This window comes from Gouania willdenowi, chromosome 14 (assembly GCF_900634775.1).
Source record: "Gouania willdenowi chromosome 14, fGouWil2.1, whole genome shotgun sequence".
NCBI lineage: Eukaryota > Metazoa > Chordata > Actinopteri > Blenniiformes > Gobiesocidae > Gouania > Gouania willdenowi.
This window is the reverse complement of record NC_041057.1, coordinates 22412729-22432496: the sequence shown is the minus strand read 5'-3', so window position 1 is coordinate 22432496 and position 19768 is coordinate 22412729. Positions and strand designations below refer to the sequence as shown.

Genomic DNA, 19768 nt, shown 5'->3' with positions numbered 1-19768 from the left:
CAAAGACATTATCCTGTGGGAACATAAAACAATTTCTAGATAGGGGTGATTCTTTTAATAATAAATTGCAACTGCAATTGAGGGTAAATGGACTAAAGAACTTTACATTGTCAAGTACATCCAGCTTTCATTTGGTTACAGACTTTTATCTGATTAAGTTGATGGTCAACAGACAACAGTTGATTATTTTATTTGGTTTACAATTTTTTCTAATATGCTTTTAATGGGTAGAGTTAGATAAATGCTAAATGCAGCTGACTTCACATCCTGATTGAACATCTTTTTAAACACATAAATGACTTTCATCTTTTAAGATTCTAATTTTGTGCATTTCTGCCATATTCATTGTAGCTTTCCTGGATTGAATATTGCTGAATGAATGGGCTGCATCTCATTTTACTATGTTCAGTGAATACTTGCCTGGCACAGAGTCACAACCAAGAATAAGCTTTGCTTTGGCAGAGAAAAGACAAACATTACTTTGACTTTACATCCATATAAAACTCTCTACAAATTTGGAAAAGCGGCCTTTTTTAACCATTTTCTTGCTATTGATTGGTTGCTGTTTGGTTGTTACCCAGAGTTTCTGAAGTGAATAAAATGATTGACAGGACACTTCACACACACTCTCTAGTACATTTTGTGAGACATAAAAGGCAAAAGAAATCAGATAAGCAAACTTATAAAAACAAAATTCAAAGTGACTGAAGGGTGGAGTCTATTGCATAGATGGCAGTCTTCTGCTGATCCGTGGAAATCAGATTTGATTTCAAATCGATCATTTCTGTGAATCGTGTAATTAAAATTTTTTGTGCCAAAGCAATCTCGCATCATCTTTTGTGTAAACAACAGGTGGCTTAGCAGGTTTGTTAAAAGATCGGTGATGAAACCATTTCGACCAATGAGAATGCTCATAGTATTTTACTTAAATTCATGATGGCATGGTTGACTTTCTGGATCGTTTTCAGCAGAAATCTGTGGGTTTTAGTGCTAGAAATGGTAAAAAAAACATGTTAGGTTTGCCCAGTAAAGGTAAAAACTTTAATAATTTCTGAAGAAATTGGACATGGCTGGAAGAGCTTTAAGTCTTTATTGCAATGACTTGATTAACTATGGTTCCAGTGGATGTGTTGCATTGTTAAATAATTCATCGAAAGTGAAAAAACCTCAAGTGCTAAAGCTACAGACATTGTTATGGAGAGAGAAAAGCACACAAAAAGATATTAAAGAGAAGGCCATGCAGAAGTTAAACAACTTGGTGTAAAGAGGAAGAAGCATTCAAACTAGTAGAAATACAAATCGTGAACTGTAAATAGTGTAAATATTAATAACCTATTGCTAGACAGCAATTGAACTGAAGAGTGAACATTCTGAGAATAATTGCATAACATTGAAGTGGCCTGGTATCATTTTTGAATCAGTTGGAGTTTCATTAAATATTATGGCTGATTTAAAGTCTATGTATTTCGTTTGTAAATGACTAAAAAGCTTTCAGCTTCACCCTCAATGCAATCTCAAAAACATTTCAGCTGAAAATAAATGTTGCCGTTGCCGTCCCTGTGATTGTCATATGAGCTTAAATAGAGCAATGTTGAACAGTTTTAAGCCTGAATCTACACAACGTCTCCAACACAGTATTAAGCATCAATGCATAAAACAAATCTGTTCTTAAATGGCTTTAATAACTAAAATTGGCTTGTCAATTTGTTCTGACTGAAATATATTGGATCAATTATTCATTGGATTCCTAAAAGGTTGGTCTTTGGTTTGGTCAAATATAAACTGCATCGCTCTGGACCTTGTTACATATCAACAATGTTCTGTGATGTACTTCTTTAGTTTGGTCTGTGTATTGTGATTACTATTTACTTATAGCTATTTGGAGTACGTTAGCTTAACATAGTCAGCATTTCAACCCATTGTATAATTTACTCAACATATTATAATCCACCTGAGTTTTAGAACCAACATCAATTGAGTTTTCAATCATTTCTCAGTGCGTAACAGGAATTCCCCCATTAATGTATATAATTTTGTATTTGTGTCTGTGTGTGTATCACAGCAAGTTTCTCTCTGTGTTCCTAAGTGCTCCTGAATGTCACATCCTATCTGCAGCCTGTCCCTTAGATACAAATGGACACTTCATCCACTTGTCAGGTGATTCATCTCACCCCCACAGTTTTTCTCTCTCCATCACATCTCCATCTTCTATTCACTCTGTACACACGGCTTCTTCAGACATTCATGAGACTATACACATGCTTCTGCAAATGGCACTCTATATACCAGTCACTTCCAGCTGAAGATCAATCAGGGAATGGATGTATAATTCAACACAATAATTTAGATGGTTGTGCGTAGAGGTTGGTGGGGGGAGCAGCATTTCTGTATTAGCAGCGCGAATGGATGGATAATCAGCATTCCTCTTCTGTGACAAAGATACATGACAAGCAGGGAAAGGAAATGGAGCTGAAAGAAAGCAGTTTAGAGAAAAGCTAGCTGGCAGATTAGATCCTCGCTGATAACTTATGGCTGCTGCGTGTTTGAGAGTTGATGTGGAATCTTGTCTGGTGGCTCTGAAATGTAGTGGGAAGCGTTCCTTATGGTCTGCTGATGGCAAAAAAATAACAATGCGGATGATGGTAGAGTGGCCAGACGGAAGCCACTTCTTAGTAAAAGGCACATGGCAGCCCGCCTGGAGTTTGCCAAAAGGCACCTGCAAGACTCTCAGACCATGAGAAACAAAATTCTCTGGTCTGATGAGACAAAGATTGAACTCTTTGGCGTGAATGCCAAGCGTTATGTTTGGAGGACACCAGGCACCGCTCATCACCTGGCCAATACCATCCCTACAGTGAAGCATGGTGGTGGCAGCATCATGCTGTGGGGATGTACTAGTTAAGAATGAGGGAAAAATGAATGCAGTAATGTATAGAAACCTGGTCCAGAGTACTCTTGACCGCAAACTGGGGCGATGGTTTATCTTTCAACAGGACAACGACCCTAAGCACACAGCCAAGATATTGAAGGAGTGGCTTCAGGACAACTCTGTGAATGTCCTAGAGTGGCCCAGCCAGAGCCCAGACTTGAATCCCATTGAACATTTCTGGAGGGATCTGAACATGGCTGTGCACCGACGCTCCCCATCCAACCTGATGGAGCTCGAGAGGTTCTGTAAAGAGGAATGGGCCACAGATGTGCCAAGCTTGTGGCTTCATATTCCAAAAGACTTGAGGCCCTAATTGCTGCCAAAGGTGCCACAACAAAGTACTGAGCAACGGCTGTGAATACTTATGTACATGTTATATTTTCATTCTTTATTTCTAATAAATTTGCAAACATTTAAAAAAAAAATGTTTTCATGTTGTCATTATGGGGTATTGTGTGTAGAATTTTGAGGAAAAAAATGAATTGAATCCCTTTTGGAATAAGGCTGTAACATGATGAAATGTGGGAAAGTGAAGCGCTGTGAATACTTTCCGTATGCACTGACGAATAAGTATAAACAAAAAATAGGGTCTTTCTTACCAGTGTCACCAGTATAGTGCATTATTCCAGTAAACAGTATATTGGTTCCTTCAACAAACAGTGATAACATTTCTGTGAGGATTTACCTGCACATTTTAGTGAAAAAACAGAAAAGGTTTAAAAAAAATAAAAAAACGATAGCGCGAGCATATCGATAAACGATCGATGCGAAAAAATATTGCAATATATCGCCATATCGAGATATCATCACACTCCTACTGTAGACACACACACACACACGCACACACACACACACACACACACACACACACACACACACACACACACACACACACACACACACACACACACACACACACACACACACACACACACACACACACACAGAGGGACAGGACCAATGGCACTCTGGAAAACTCGTCACGTCTGCCCGTCTGTGGATGTGCAGCTCTTTCTCGCCCTCGCCTCTTCTCCTCCATTAAGACGAGGCATTCGATTGTAAAGTCCAGAGGTTATTTCTTTCACGGGACTGCGTTGAGCTTTAACTGTCGTTTCCCACTCTAAGGGGCCATTGTTTTCCTCAACGATGGAATAAAACGTTCAGCCATTCGCTCCAGGATCAGAAAGCCAGACTATGCTTAATGAGACCTGTCGGCCCATCTCCATCTTGTAAGTCCCAATTGAAGCGATAATGAAATTTCATTGGCCTGTACAGTGTAATCACAGTCTCCCTAATGTAATTGGAAATCAAAAAGTCCCTTCACAGCAGCTGAATGGAAGTCCACTGATGTTGGTCTCCTACAGGAAGCTGAAGATGTTGATCATTCAAAAGGACAAACCAATAAAGTTTGTTTATGACTGTGCAGAGCACACATCAGCGTCTGCTTCTCTCGTTTTATCAGCATTACCACTATTGCATTATTTTAGAGGCTTCCACTTAACTGCTTTCTTTTCTATCATGATTAAGTTCGCATCAGTATACCTCAAGTCACAATATCCTGAGAGGATTACTTTCTCAAATGAGTTTTTTGTGAGCAGGAAATGAAAGACGATAAGATTATTAACTTTCTGCATGTCTCATTTGTTATTCTACCCTCAAGTAAATAAGAAGAAAAAAAAATTATGTATTGTTTTTTAATTTTTCAAGCTTCATTTTGCTTCTCTTTCTTCCTCCTCCTGCTGTTGTAGTGGCTCCACCAGTTATTCACAGATAATTACGTTCCATTAAGGAAGAATATCACTGAAATGGCTCGAACTGTTAGCAACACATTTTCTACTAAATTAACTTAAAAATGAAAAAAAGGCCCCTCGATGAATATTGTATATTGTCTGGACATAATGAAGATGAATTTTTTTGCTCATCAGAGCACACTCACATGGACACAGTGGTTGAGTTGATGAATTGGGATGCCATTAATTGAAATGTTTTCTGTAAAAAATAGCTTTTGCTGTGCGTTATTACTCTCCCGTGCCATTTAAACCCTCTCCTGTGTTTAAATGGCATGCAGAAAATGTCATGTGTATAAATCTATTACAGCTCACAGATAATTAAACAAGTAGAAATTGGGCAGAAAACCCATTTAGGCTGGATTTACTGCTGTATATGTGGAAATATTTAGATTTACAAGCATTCCCAGCTATTTATTTTTATGTCAATGCCATTGTGATTACGAGCTTGCATTGCTTCTTTTATTGTTTGGTAAAATTGCTTCCTCTAAAACTCACAATGTATCTACTCCCCTACCCCCCCATCCCCCGTCTCAGGCTGCACTTGCTCCTGTGTAAGGCGCGATGTACCTGATGTGTCACAGTGAATTGATAACAGCAGGGTTGGAGGTAGGCTGCACACTTTGAGCCCACGAGGCAGGGCCAAGATCAAGCAGTGAAGAGAAAGGAGACATTCCTCTGCATACATGAATATCATCCCAGCAAGAGGGAAAGAAGAACAAAGACCCCTGAAGTTAATGGCTTTTTCTGTACCATCAAGTGTGCCCGCTTTATCTTCACTGTCCTCTTGTTTCTAGCAAGCTAAAAGAAAAAAAGAGAGAGAATGAGAAGTGACTGGAGCTCATGTTTTACGTGTGCTTGTCTGCTGTTATCAACACAGTTAAATGTAACAGCAGGAAATTACTCGACTGCTCGCGCCTAATTAAGGGTTTTGATTGTTATCCCGAAGTCTCTAATAGCGCCTCGTAATTTGTGTTTTTTTTCCAAACACACTTTTTTTTTCCATTTACCTCACTTTTATTTTAATGTTGTTTTTCTCACAGCAGACAGCCGTCTCTAACACCTACATTCCGCTGTGCATTACCGCTTCAACACCTCGGTATCGCAACAAAAAATGCAACCTGACTAGCTGTTAAATATAATATAGCCGTTAATTGAGCAGGTAATAGCTCAATATTTTTCACAGAATGTAATTAGGAGATAAATTCAACAGCAATTTGCACCAACGTGGGAAACACAATCCAGAATACTTGTTTTTCCTGTTTTTTAATCAGATTTCTTTTAAACAAAGGTTGTTTTCTAAAGGTGCATTTACACAGCCCTGTCAGTTTTTCATAGAACACATTAGAACAAATTGTTTGGATTGTTTGATTCATTTAGATCAATGTGAGGATGTCTTTAAACTCTGGTGCAACTCAAAGACAAAGGTTTTGGTTTACTTCCATCCATCCATTTTCATACCCGCTTATTCCTGTTTATCAGGGTCGCGGGGGTCTGCCGGTGCCAATCTCTGGCTCTCATAGGGCGCTGGGCGAGGGTACACCCTGGACAGGACGCCAGTCCATCACAGGGCAACACAGACAGACAACCACTCACTCACTCATTCACTCCTATGGGCAATTTAGAGACTCCAATCAACCTTACAGTCATGTTTTTTGGATTGTGGGAGGAAGCCGGAGTACCCGGAGGAAACCCACGCAGCACGGGGAGAACATGCAAACTCCACACAGAAAGGACCCAAGTGTCCACCCCAGGGCTTGAACCCAGGACCCTCTTGCTGTGAGGCGGACGTGCTAACCACTAAGCCACCGTGCTCCCTGTTTTGGTTTACTTGAACACAAAAAAACTAAATAAAAAGCATCTTTTGTGCACGGTTTATCAGTTACTTTGACTTGTAATTACTCAATATGAAAAAGCATTCCTGGTCATCAGTCGTTTTAGGTAATAAGGCCCAAAATAAGCTGAGCAACATTGACCTTCCAGTTTGGTCCTTTAAAAAAACAAAACAAAAGTGCCGTGAGAAATCAAAATAGGCAAAGGTGATTATTTCATTAAAGCTGCACTACCTAATTCTTGAACCATGACAGAGGGGCATGGCTGAATAATAATAAATCATATCCCCCACTCTGTTAATCGCTCCCAGTCTCCTCCTCTCACGATCGCGCACGAGGACTGAACATGCACTATTGGTAAAACACGTCGCCACGCAAAAGGATGCACATAAAATATAGGAAAATGGAACATTAAATTAAAGTAAAACAGCCACTTCCGCGTCAAAAGTTAGTCCAAGACTGAAAACAAGTTTGCACCGTGCACGCGCTTCATTATTTATCACGGCAGCCAATGAGGAGGCTCCTTCGTGTTTTATTAACTAAAATATTTAAATATAAGGCACAGACAGCACGCAGACGTTCGATTTTTTTCAGAAATGATTACTTTTACGATAAAAACTAAATGATGCTAATAAGAATTATTTTTTTTAGTTAAAGAAAATAAATTGAGTACCCCAACTTTAACTCCTAGCTATGAACAAAAATCCTACGATTAGATCTAAATCCATGAGGAAGGAGAACATGCAAACTCCACAGAGGCAATGTGAGCTATAACCCACAATCTCTGTGAGCTCATTTATTTATTTATTTGTTTGACTGTTAGCAGGATTACGTTAAAAGTGCTAAACGAAATGGAAAATCTGTTCAATTTTAGAGAGGATACGGATCAATATACTGATTCTGGATTAGTTTCAAGTATACAAAAATCCCTATTTCTCATCCATTTAAAAAATCTATATCTTGGTTCTTAATTGACTGATCATAATTATGTCGGGTTGACTCAGATTCGGATTGCACATTTATGTATAATTACCTTACTGTATTATTATTTTTATTATTATTATTATTATTATTAATGTGGATAGAAATTCCTTCCAAGCCTTTAAAGTGTGAATGTTCATGGTACATGATCAGGATCATTGATCCAGAATAGATAGCTGCAAGTATCTGGAAAAGTGGGTACGGCAGCACTTGGCAGTGGTTTGTTTGTAATGTGTGTATATGGTGAAATCCACTTTGTTGTGTCACCATTCAGCAGCTTCCATACAGGAGGATCATGTGACCAACCAGACATTACATTGCTTGTGGCCTGAGGACAAACTGTTGCTTTGCTGAGTATTGATGACATTTAGATTACAGACTAAAGTCTTTAACGTGTCTCAGAGTCATTTGCAATAATGTCCCTTGTCTACAGCTGCGGTTTCTCCATTTAGTCAAATGCTCTCATCCTGCCTAATAGCATGGGGTCAAGGTGCCCTTGAGCAATGCACTTTACTGCTTAAGTTTTCAAGGAGCTGGTGTGATGTGAACATGAGCTGTTATGCTGAAGAACATTGCACACGGCCAGGTTTTGAGAAATTAAGGTCAAACTAAAATGATGGTCACTGCTACCAATGTCCTGATGCTGTAGCGCCTTTCTGCTTCGCTCTGCATGTCTGACAAACACTCAGTGCAAGCTTATTAAATCTTCTGCAAGGCACGGAAACAACTTTGCTTTCAATTTTCCTCCATCCCCACCAGTCACAAGAGGAACATGCGTCAAATAACACGTTATAGGGCTGTAATTCCCTCCTGCGTTTTGATCGCCCACGCCTGCATGCTAATCACCAATTCTGCTGCTTACAGCCTGCGGAGGGGTGCAGCACATGTTGGACCTCTCGTCAGTCAGACAGACTATGGAGATCAAACTGACAGGCCGATATAAACACACACACACACACACACACACACACACACACACACACACAAACCATGTGTGTATTTTAAACTTATCTGCCACTCGCAGAGGATCTTTCCAGGATCGTGTTTAGAAGTGAAGTCTGTCAAACTGCTGTCAGGAGGCGCTAAACAAACCTTTACACAGCAGGTGAATTAGATCCAGTTAGTGACAAATTATAAAGCTGCCGTTGGTCAGTAACGGCATGGTTTGGTTTAATGCAATGTGTGAGTGATTAAGTGCTGGTGTAATGAAAAAAGACAATGCCCTGGTGTTTGGGTTTGGAGAGCAGTTTTCCAGCTGAGAGAGTCATTAACCTGTTAGTGAAAACTGACTGTGACATTACACGTTAAAGACAAACAACACACATTTGTGAAGATTTGGTCATATTAAGCAGCAGTTAGGATATATATTTTTAACTTAAAGGTAGGGTAGGCGATTTTCAAAAGCTAGCATTATTATGAATGTAGCCTGCCCGATGGCTCCGCCTTTACCCCCTCCCCCTTCCCCTCTGTGCTCCGTCTCACTCACATGCAAGCACACAGCTGCTGCAGAAGAGGAGCTCAGCTCATCGCTTGTATTGTGTAGAAACCTCGTTGTCTCAGCAGTAAGTAAACAATAAACTTTACAATTATATATGTTAAAAAACATGACCAAGCTTTCAGTGTGAGCTCGTGCATGTGAGGGGTCGAAAACGAGCATAGAGACAGGGAGACGTGATTGGTTGAAAAAAAAAAATCGTTCGTTTTTTTTTCTCCATTGATCAAAGTTATTACAGATTTACAGCTGCTACAGATGATGGATTTTCTTTGTTCCTTTTTCAGAGAATATAAGATCTTAATTTCTGTCAGGACATAAAGACAATTTCAACCAAAAACTTTAAAAGTGTATCTGGAGAAAATCGCCTACCCTAGCTTTAATATGACTTAGATGAACAGCTTGGTTCCAAATGATGGACGGATCGGTGCCGATCTGGTGCACTGTGGTTGTCTTTGCGAGAATGCAGAATGAGTCCTTCTTGGGGATCACCGCCAGCTCCCTTTCTGCCTCTCATGTCAGGCAGTTTTATTTTACCCAAACATGACTCTGAATAATGAGGGAGTTTGATCCAGCTGAGTAAAGTAGACGCATTCCTGAGCGCAAAGGTTCCCCCGCCTCTCCTTTGCAGGCTGCGCTGCCCAAAATAAGGGCCTACTGACTAACATGTTATGGAGTTGAATGTACTTAAATAAAACACTGATAATTTATACCAGTGTCAGTGTCAAGAAATTGACAACATGTCAAGTGTTTTAACAACATTTAATTACAACAACACTGTCTGTTTACTCCTTAAAGCAGAGGTCACCAACCTTTCTGAAATGATGAGCTACTTCATAGGTACTGTATAGTCCGAAGGGCTACCAGTTAGCGCTTCTTAAATACATACTTTTTCACAGTTTCACTTTAATTAGAGGGTAAGACAGTAGCGACTTGAAAAGGTAGGAAACGTTGAGGTTTCAACATGAAACACTTGATTTTTCCTAATTTATGCAATTGTTCCATTTTCATTACATTTTAAAGAAAATCCACCTTGCGTTTTAAAATATACATCTTATATGGCATATTATATATAACATACCACTGACTATACACCAGATCTGCAACACTTAAAAACATGTCACAATGTTTCAGTGAAAATAAACATTTAAAAATGTTTAATTTAATACTAAAACTTGATCAGCAGTGTTTAAATTGACTAAGTACTAACTTTATCTCTCATATGTATTTGTCTTTGTGAGTTGGTGACTAGAACTCCTGAGGGCACCTCACATGGTGATGAGGGCTGCCTGGGGCCCACGGGCACCATGTTGGTGACCTCTGCTTTAAAGTGTCACTCAGAGTATACTGCGTTCCCTTTCAAACACTGTTACATGGTTGCACTGTTGGCGTCACACTTGGTCATTGAAAATTTGAACCAAACCCGATATTGGCATATACGATGAAAATAATTGCACCTTTACCTTCAAGAATTCTGTTAGATATTACTCCAAACGACGACTCTCTTGAAAGTCAAAAGCTGATGTGACTGAGTGAACTTGCTTCCTTTATTGGATGATCTGTTTAAAGATGGCTGAACTCCTGAAGCTCTTTTTATTTGCTCTCACTTGTGAAAGTGGTAGAATTGGGTCAGTCCGCGTGAAGCTCGCAATGCTCGATGTGTGAAGGAATGATCAAACTGTTGTGTGTGTGTGTTTCCTCAGACTAGTGCGGTGCTGTGTTCAGGAGGCTGTGCTCTGCTGGCTGTCAGCTCCCTGTTGGCCATCATCACCATCTTTCTGCCCAGTGGAGGATGTGAGAGGAGGATCTGCACCCTGGCGGGATACATGCAGATGGCTTCAGGTCAGCACACACACACACACACACACACGCACGAGAAAATATACATACTCGCTTTTTGCTAAATATTTTCCTAATAATTTTTTTTGTGTGATGTCCTTTTTCATCTGATACTTTGATGCATGAACTTGTCATGCATTGTCCTTAAAATATCTAACTGTTGTCTATGAAAAAAACCCAATATAATTGAAATATAGCTGATACGCAGCAATGGTTGGGGCCAGGCAATTTTAGGCAGAACCTGACAGCATCTGCTAGTGTTTGAAGGCAGATTTCTAATTGCTGTCAAATTTTCAGTTATCTCAAATATTGTTATACTTTGTAAAATAACAATAAAGGCACTGAATTATTAAGCAATACATTGAACATGGGCTTCATAATTTTCAATAGGTATAAACGTACAGAAGTTTCTTTGGTATTGGGGCTACATTTCTGTAGCACATATGGTTGATTTGTTGTGAATTATGAAAATGTTGATTGATTGATTGATTTTTATTTGTCTCAAACAAGCACAAACATGAAAAAGTATATGTAAAAAAATAGATACAAATTGCACACTGTGTTCGCGAAGGGGCTGAAGGAAGCAAAGTTCAGCCCCCTCTTACAATGTCATGTTCTTTCAAAATCCCTGAGTGCAAACATAATGTGTGAATCCATACAATCTTCAACAATTAAAAAATTCAACTATAGAATGATATAGAGCCCTGCATATAGGCATACTGACATCCTTTAAAAAAGAAAAAAAACAAAACAATCAACGGTATAAAACTTAGCAGTCTTGTCTAGAATGTTTGTTTATACTATTTTAAGTTAATGCCCATTTGTATGTCCTCGTCTAGTTAATTCCATAATTTAACATCACAAACAGAGTTGAGTCTGGAGGCTGCTTAAAATTACAATTCCCTTAGATTGTATGTGCCTTCTCTGACCATGAACAACATTTGGAGGTTGCTTGGTAACAACTTATTCCAGGCTTAAACTAAATCTGACCCGATTTGAAAATCTTTTGTAAAGTGCTTTTAAATTTATTTCCCCATACCTCAACACAGTAGGATAGACATGGATCAATAAGTGCATAGTACAAAATCTGAAGAGATTTCTGATCCAGAACCTGTTTAGTTTTACCAAGTATTTTAAATACTTCTAGATACTTTGGAGCACACATATTTGATGTGAGGTTTCCAGCCAAACTTATCAATTACAACACCAATAACCTTAATTTCATAAACTCTTTCAATTTCCACATTTTCAAATTCCAAACATACATCTTGCTTAATTCGACGATTTCTAAATATTTGTTTTCTTCAGGTTTAGTGATAATTTGTTTTCATCAAACCAACACTTTAGTTTTAGCAATAATAGCTGCTGCAAATCTCCCCCCGAACAGAAAATATTAGTGTCATCTGCAAAAACCTTTTTTATGTTAGACACTCGGTTCGCAGCCGAGTGTGAAGCGGCCGGAATGAGAATCAGCACCTCCAAATCCGAGTCCATGGTTCTCGACCGGAAAAAGGTGGAGTGCCTTCTCCGGGTTGGAGATGAGGTTCTGCCCCAGGTGGAGGAGTTCAAGTACCTCGGGGTCTTGTTCACGAGTGAGGGAAGGATGGAGCGAGAGATCGACAGGCGGATTGGTGCGGCGTCTGCAGTGATGCGGAGTCTGAACCAGTCCGTCATTGTAAAGAGGGAGCTGAGCCAAAAAGCGAAGCTCTCTATTTACAGGTCGGTCTACGTTCCAACCCTCACCTATGGTCATGAACTTTGGGTCATGACCGAAAGAACAAGATCACGGGTACAAGCGACCGAAATGAGTTTCCTCCGTAGTGTGGCTGGGCTCTCCCTTAGAGATAGGGTGAGAAGCTCAGTCATTCGGGAGGGGCTCAAAGTAGAGTCGCTGCTCCTCCGCATCGAGAAGAGCCAGATGAGGTGGCTCGGGCACCTAATTAGGATGCCCCCTGAACGCCTCCCTAGTGAGGAGGCCCCGGGGAAGACCCAGGACACGCTGGAGAGACTATGTCTCTCGGCTGGCCTGGGAACGTCTCGGGGTCCCCCCGGAAGAGCTGGAGGAAGTGGCCGGGGAGAGGGAAGTCTGGGCCTCCCTACTGAGGATGCTGCCCCCGCAACCCGGAAACGGCTAAGCGGGAGAAGATGGATGATGGATGGATGGACTTTCCATACATCATTAATATATAAGATAAATAATTTTGATCCCAAATTAGACCCCTGCGGGACACCACAGGTAATGTTCATGCACACTGATTTGTGGTTGCCTAACTGGACAAACTGCTTTCTATTGCAGATGTAACCATGTGAGTGCTACCCCTCTGACACCATACCGCTCCATCTCTTTGAGCAAAATCCCATAGTCAATCATGTCAAAAGTCTTCTTTAGGTCAATCAAAACACCCACTGCATATGTTTTTTTATCAATGCATCCTGTGATCTCCTCCACTAACTCCATTAGAGCCATGGAGGTTGACCTACATGATCTAAACCTGAACTGACTGTCAATTAGTAAGTTCTGTTTGTCAATTAAATCATCCAATCTTTGCACAAATAATTTTTCCAGTATCTTTGAGAACTGTGATAGCAAGGAAACAGGTCTAGAATTTGTGATTTTCCAGGATGCCAATGAGGGGAAGCCAATACTGGAGAAATATGCTGTTAGTACCAGTTAGTATTTTGGCTGCGGCATTCTGAATTAACTGGAGACTTTTTAGTGAGTTACTGGGGCATTCTGACAGTAGGGTGTTACAATAATCTAATCTAGATGTAACAAATGCATGGATTACTCTGGGCCAAGATATTCCTGATTTTAGAGATATTACGGAGGTGGCCTAGTGGTTAAGGACGCTGGGCTGTGGCCGGGTCCTGGGCTGGGGTGGGGGGCGCGTCCCGGGGGGCTTGGCCCGGGGGCTTGCCCTTGGGGGGTCCTGGTCCCGGGGGGTGCTCCTGGGGCCCGGGGTGCTTGGCCGGCTGGCCGGGCTGCTCCTGGTGCTGCATCCGTTCCGGGTCCTCCTGGCCTGGGGTCGGGTCCCTGCTGGCTCTGGGCTCGCCGGCGGGTGCCTGCCGGCTGCCCATTCGGCGTGGCCCTGGTCGTCTGCTGGGCGTGGGCTTCGGCTCCTCCGCTGGGGTCTCGGGCGGGGAGTTCTCTGGGCCCTCCCCTCGGGGGGCTGGGCGCGGGGGTGTGGGTGGTGGTGGGGGGCTGGGGGGCCTGGGGGTTGGGGGTTGGGATTGGTGGCGTGGTGCGCTGGGTCCTTGGCTCCTTGGGGCCTTCTCGGGTGTGTATGGGGGGGCAATGGCTGCCTCTCGGCTTGGGATCTTGGGGGCGTTTGGGGGGCTGCTTGGCCGTGGGGTGGTCGCCGGGGGCCCCTAGATTTCCCGCTCTTTCTGCTGGCCCGACTGCTTCTTCGGGCCCGGGGGCGGCCCATGGGTTTTGCAGTAGCGGTTCTTGGAATCACATTTGTCATGGACGCACCGGCCTCGGGCTGTGGGATAACACTCATACTGGGCTCAACCATAGACACGTTGTTCCCAAATACCTGTTTTATGGAATTTCTACTCACTTCCTCCTCTGCTCACAGCCACCACCATTATTCCTAAGCCGCACACTGGTTACCAAACTGGCTTGATAACACAACAATAAGCACAATATACACAACCACAATTTCACATCGCATCACTTGTAACTTATTGACTATTCCCCACCCATTCGTTTTCCTATCTTGTATCCCTCCTCCCTATTAACTCCCCCCCCACCCCCCTCACCCTGTTGTAACACTGCCCTCTCTTTTTTACATCCTCCTTTTAATAAAGTATTTACCCTTCCCTAGGGAGGGCTGGTGATGGTCACAATTATGCAATGAAATAAATTAATTTATTTAATTGCAATAATAAAATATGCATTGCTGTTAAAAGATTGCACTTCTTGTAGTGTTAACCTTCAACAGCATGTGCAGACAAGGTAAAAAAAAAAAAAAAAAAAAGGACGCTGGGCTTGTAATTGGAGGGTTGCTGGTTCAAGCCTCATCTGGGCCGTCACTGTGGGATGTTGAGCAAGTCCCTTAACCCCGAACTGCTCCCCAGGCACCGCAAAATGGCTGCCCACTGCTCCTCAGGGATGGGTTAAATGCAGAGGACAAATTCCATTAATGTACTAACATTACATGGCCAATTAAAGGCGAAAGCCCCGATTTAATCTTGGCCTGTTTTTGCAGCTGAGGCAATCTGGCATGGGACTGGACCTTTGTGCAAAATGTGTTAATTGTTCGAGTATGTGAAGTAAGATGTCCTCAGAGGAAGAAAGAAGAACATGCAGGATCACAGTACCTTGCCGGCTGTCCCCTGATAATTACAAATAATAATTACAAAAAAAACCCTTAAAAATACAAGACATCAGGTGATCTGTTGCTAGGTAACAAGTCTGCATGTTCTGCTTCATCCAGTGAAGGGAAGGTGAGGAGAGATTTAGTGCTGTTGTAAAAAGTTAATTACGCCTCTTTAACACAGGTCATTGGTTCATGGCTACATGTGACTTACCCCGCTGTTGCTTTCACTCCCAACATGAAGTAGTCCCATAAACATTAAGTGCTATTGTTGGTGCTTCAGCTTGAAAAAGGAATAATATGGTGGTGCTCAGCAGCTTAGCCTTAACTTCTCTTCATTTCTATCACACCTTTATAGTGGCAGTTAGTGCAAATGTTGAGCATCGCTGAGTGCTTTTCACATTTCACTGACACTATATACTGTACAGACCAATGAAGGAAAGAAAAAAAAATCAGTTTGTCCCTTCTAAAGATTTTAATAGTATCATTAGAAGGGACTAAACAGATTTTTTTTATCGAGCTAATTGCCCTTAAAGATACTGACAACAGCCTTAGCCTGCAGCTTTTTGTGTTTAGAGTTAATTAGCAAATGTTTGCATACCAGCACACGATGCTAAGAAGTTGTAAACACTAATTACTAAACACATTAAATGTTATCTGGTTACATTTATGATTCTGAGAATGTGAACATTGCACTTGGTTTACCTTTATGCAGCTTCACAGAGCTGCCTCATGTAGTTTAAATCTGGGGTTCTCCATTCATTCAGACCTGTACAGATGACTCGTGTAAATTAAACGATTAACCGGTTATTCAAAGTGAGGCAGCAGTACTTCTCTGAAATTATTGCAAAAACATCAACAACTCTGAGACATTGTTCTCTGTGATTGAAATACTCAAAACACCCCAGATCAGATAGCTGTACTTCTATGAAAATTACATTCAGTAAGGTCAAACATCAGCGGAATAACAAAAAGTGTGAATAGCTTCAACCACTGAGGGATGAATCAACTGCCATCTCATAGATTATTACAGTGGACCCTAAAACGATAGAGGAAACCATACAGCACCTAAATCTATCAACTAGTTGCCTTGACACTGGATACAGGGTTGGAAAAGTTCATTTTCTACACAAAGTAGTTCAAAGTTCAGTTCACATTTTTTTAATGAACTAGTTCAGTTCATAGTTCTTAATTAATAATAAAAAAAAAAAAAAGGGTTGCTGCAAGCTATTAATCTCAAAATCCTGGCATTTCCACATAGAACTAAGGCAGCACAACATTAAGCATTTATCACTCCTTCCTTGTTTGTGCTCAAACTGCAGCTGGTAGGCAGCTACGGCTAATATACATGTAGTGGTAACATGTTTGTGTATTAAGCAGATCTGGAAAACATCAGCAGCTCAGGACGGAGGCTTCGTTGGCGAGGGAAGACCACTGTTGTGCCAAAATCTGTGACCCAAAATAATTTGTGAAGGAAAGAAGAGTGCTAAACCTCTTCGTAGCTATTCAAGAGCTATTTACTCCCCCTTAAACATGATGCTCCGGTGAGTGAAGTACATGCAGACTGGTAGAAGAAGTACAAACATGTTTAAGGGGGAGTAAATGTCCACCAAGAAGCCGCAGGGGTTGGAACTGTCGCCACCTGCGGTCACAGATTTTTCGGGTCACAGATTTAGGCACAACACCGGCACTCGGCTGCCACTCGGCTCGGCTTCAGCTCTTGGTGACGTCATCGACTAGTCGACGTCGACTCAACTTGTATGCTCCTAAAGTCAACTTTTAAAATTATGAAGTCGTTCAACCCCTACTATGGTCCCATTGAGGTGTTGTGTGACTGTTTAGAAAAGGTAAACTGCTGGATGAGTGAAAACTTCCTTCAACTAAATCATGACAAGATGAAGGTGATTGTCTTTTGTAACAAGGAAAAGAAAACTGTGGTCAGCAAGTATCTTGAGTCTCGATCTCTAAAAGCTAAAGACCAAGTCTGAAGCCTTGGTGTTCTGATTGACTCAGGTCTGACATTCAGCAGTCAGATCAAATCTATCACAAAAACAGCTTCTACCACCTAAAGAACATCTCCAGAGTGAAAGGTTTAATGACTCAGAAAGATCAGGAGAACCTGATCCATGCTTTTATCTCCAGCAGACTGGACTATTGTAATGGTCTTCATCAAACATAGGGGTGTCCCAATCCGATATTGATATCAGATATTGGTCTGATATCAGCCAGAAAACGAATATTGGATTTTATCGGACTGCATCTAAAATCTCCGATATATATTATGTTATATTTATTCAATTGTAGAATACAGTAGATATTATGTTGAAGGTTCAAATGTTTGTAAACAATTGGTTAATAATAAATGAGTCAGTTTTTCTCTTGATCAAGCCTTTTCTAACATTCCACACTACAAAAATAAGTAATAAAAGTATGTATGATTTGTGCTGATATCGGATTGATATTGGTATCGGCCAATACTCAAGGCTGCAATATTGGTGTCATGCAAACATGAGAAGCAGCTTTTAGTTGTTATGCTGCAAAGAAGTGGAACAAACTGTTAGCAGAGCTGAAGTCAGCAGCACAGCTTTCTTTTTTGTCCTGTTTGTGATCGGGAGGACAATTGTTTTTTAATTATTTTATTGTTGAATTTAAATTCCCCTCATCTTGCAAGAGAAATAATGATTATTTGTAAAATATATGCCACTCTTTTTAAACAACATCAATGCATTTCCAAACCATGACATTAACCTTCTTACAGTGTAAATATTGTTCATTTGACAATAATTCATATTCTTACACAAATTGTAAATGTTATTACGGTTTGGTAAATTTCTGCGACAGCCCCTATGGCCGTATAAGTGAATTAGTGAAATTAAAGTGATTCTGATGGACAAAGCTTTACCTGCTGTTTTTTGCCCAGCTCCCATTTATTTCCATGGATCAGTTCTTGTTAATATTGATTAGTTCATTTACATCACTGCGTGTGGCATTTACCTGAGTGTAATTAGAGATTGATGACACCGGGAAGGTTAAATCTTTATTGACAGAGGTGACACTTTCACAGGATGGGGTTAATGGTGTGTTTAAAGTGGTGCTTATGGCTCACAGACAGAGACTCATACTTCTCTGTCTGACTCCACAATCAGATCAATGCTGCTTCAGAAAAATGAGAATAAGAAGTCTATAGCACTCTGACTACAGAGTTTGCTGCTTTTGTGAGTGTGTGTGTGTGTGTGTACGCATATAATCCCAGGGCTCTACACTAACTTTTCCAGTGGTGGAACTGGAAAAGTTAGTGCACAGAATTTGGTCACACTCTTTTTTGAACCGGGGTTTTTTTTTTTGTTTTTTTTTTGAAGAAAGGGTGAACTTGAATTAACTTAACAGTAGCATAACCAACTTAGTATCTGCATTGCTTCACCCCATGGAATTAAATTCAGAGGGTCCAGCTCTTATAGTGGGGTCTCCTAACCCTCTTCCCCTGGTCAGGGGTCTGCAACCTTTACTCTACAGGGAGCCATTTTACCTCATCTCACCTGGATTAAAGTCCTCCTGGAGCCGAAAAATACCTTCTCAATAAAGGCAATACAGTGAATTAAATTCTATACAGTTAAAATTATATAGTAATGTTTGATTTAATTTGATTTATATTGATCATATAAATGGAAACTTAAAAATTGTTTAAAATAAAATAAAATAAATTGACATCAATAAATAAAACAGTATCCTGCATCTTCAAATTCATACACATCTCAGTTTACATGAACCCAATGTTATATAAAGAAGATGTTTTTTAGTTAATGTATTTGAAAGGCTACAAAACTTGAATTTGATAACACATGATCATGTGATCAACACATGCTAATTGATCATTTCTTGCCACACATCAAGCATGTACATTTAACATGGCGGTTAAATGAATCTGTTCCCACACAATTAAAATCTCTATTTTCTTCCAGAATAGTCATTTTGTTGGTTTAATTATCTTAGCAGGGATTTAAAACTTAAGGTTTGTCACAGGTGCAGGAAAGTTGATGGTCTGTAGATGTTGCAGGAGGTGAAATAGGAAGGTGCTGAGTCATTGCACAACGTGATTTATTTTAGGTTAACAAATTGTTATATTTTGATTTTATTTGTCATTAATCATTAATAGCCTCTGTTTATTTCAACAGTTTTTTTTAAAGCTATAGGGAGCCATTGCAAAAGAGTCAAAGGGCCACATTAGGCCTCAGAGCCGCAGGTTGCAGACCACTGCTCTGGGAGAACCACAGCTGAACATCTGGCGTTTATACTCGGCGCATTCACCGATGCATTACCCGCAGCCAAGTTGCGTGATCGCGCACCGTCTCCTCACCCGCAGCACGAAGCGAGAGAGAGAGAAATGCACTCTGTGGGACGTGACGGAGCGCTCAGCCGCTCCGTCCAAAATAAGGTCATTCATACGCACTCGCACGGATGTGACGAGATAAAATTTTCACTCGCACATATTGAAAATGTACTCGCATATGCGACCATATTAGTCGCAGTCTCAAACCCTGAATCCTGTTCTGCATGTCTGTTCTAGCTCCAGACTTTAAATAACAATG

At 40.8% G+C, this 19768-nt stretch overlaps 1 protein-coding gene across 2 annotated transcripts in view; it reads left to right on the top strand.

The window, feature by feature from the left end:
- The window catches only part of lhfpl7 (LHFPL tetraspan subfamily member 7), a 175830-nt gene that overhangs the window by 44925 nt on the left and 111137 nt on the right, over positions 1-19768 (top strand). For both annotated transcript variants that reach the window (XM_028467629.1, XM_028467628.1), the window contains one exon: positions 10725-10863. In XM_028467629.1, the coding sequence (XP_028323430.1) occupies positions 10725-10863 (139 nt within the window). The remainder of the gene's footprint in view (positions 1-10724; positions 10864-19768) is intronic.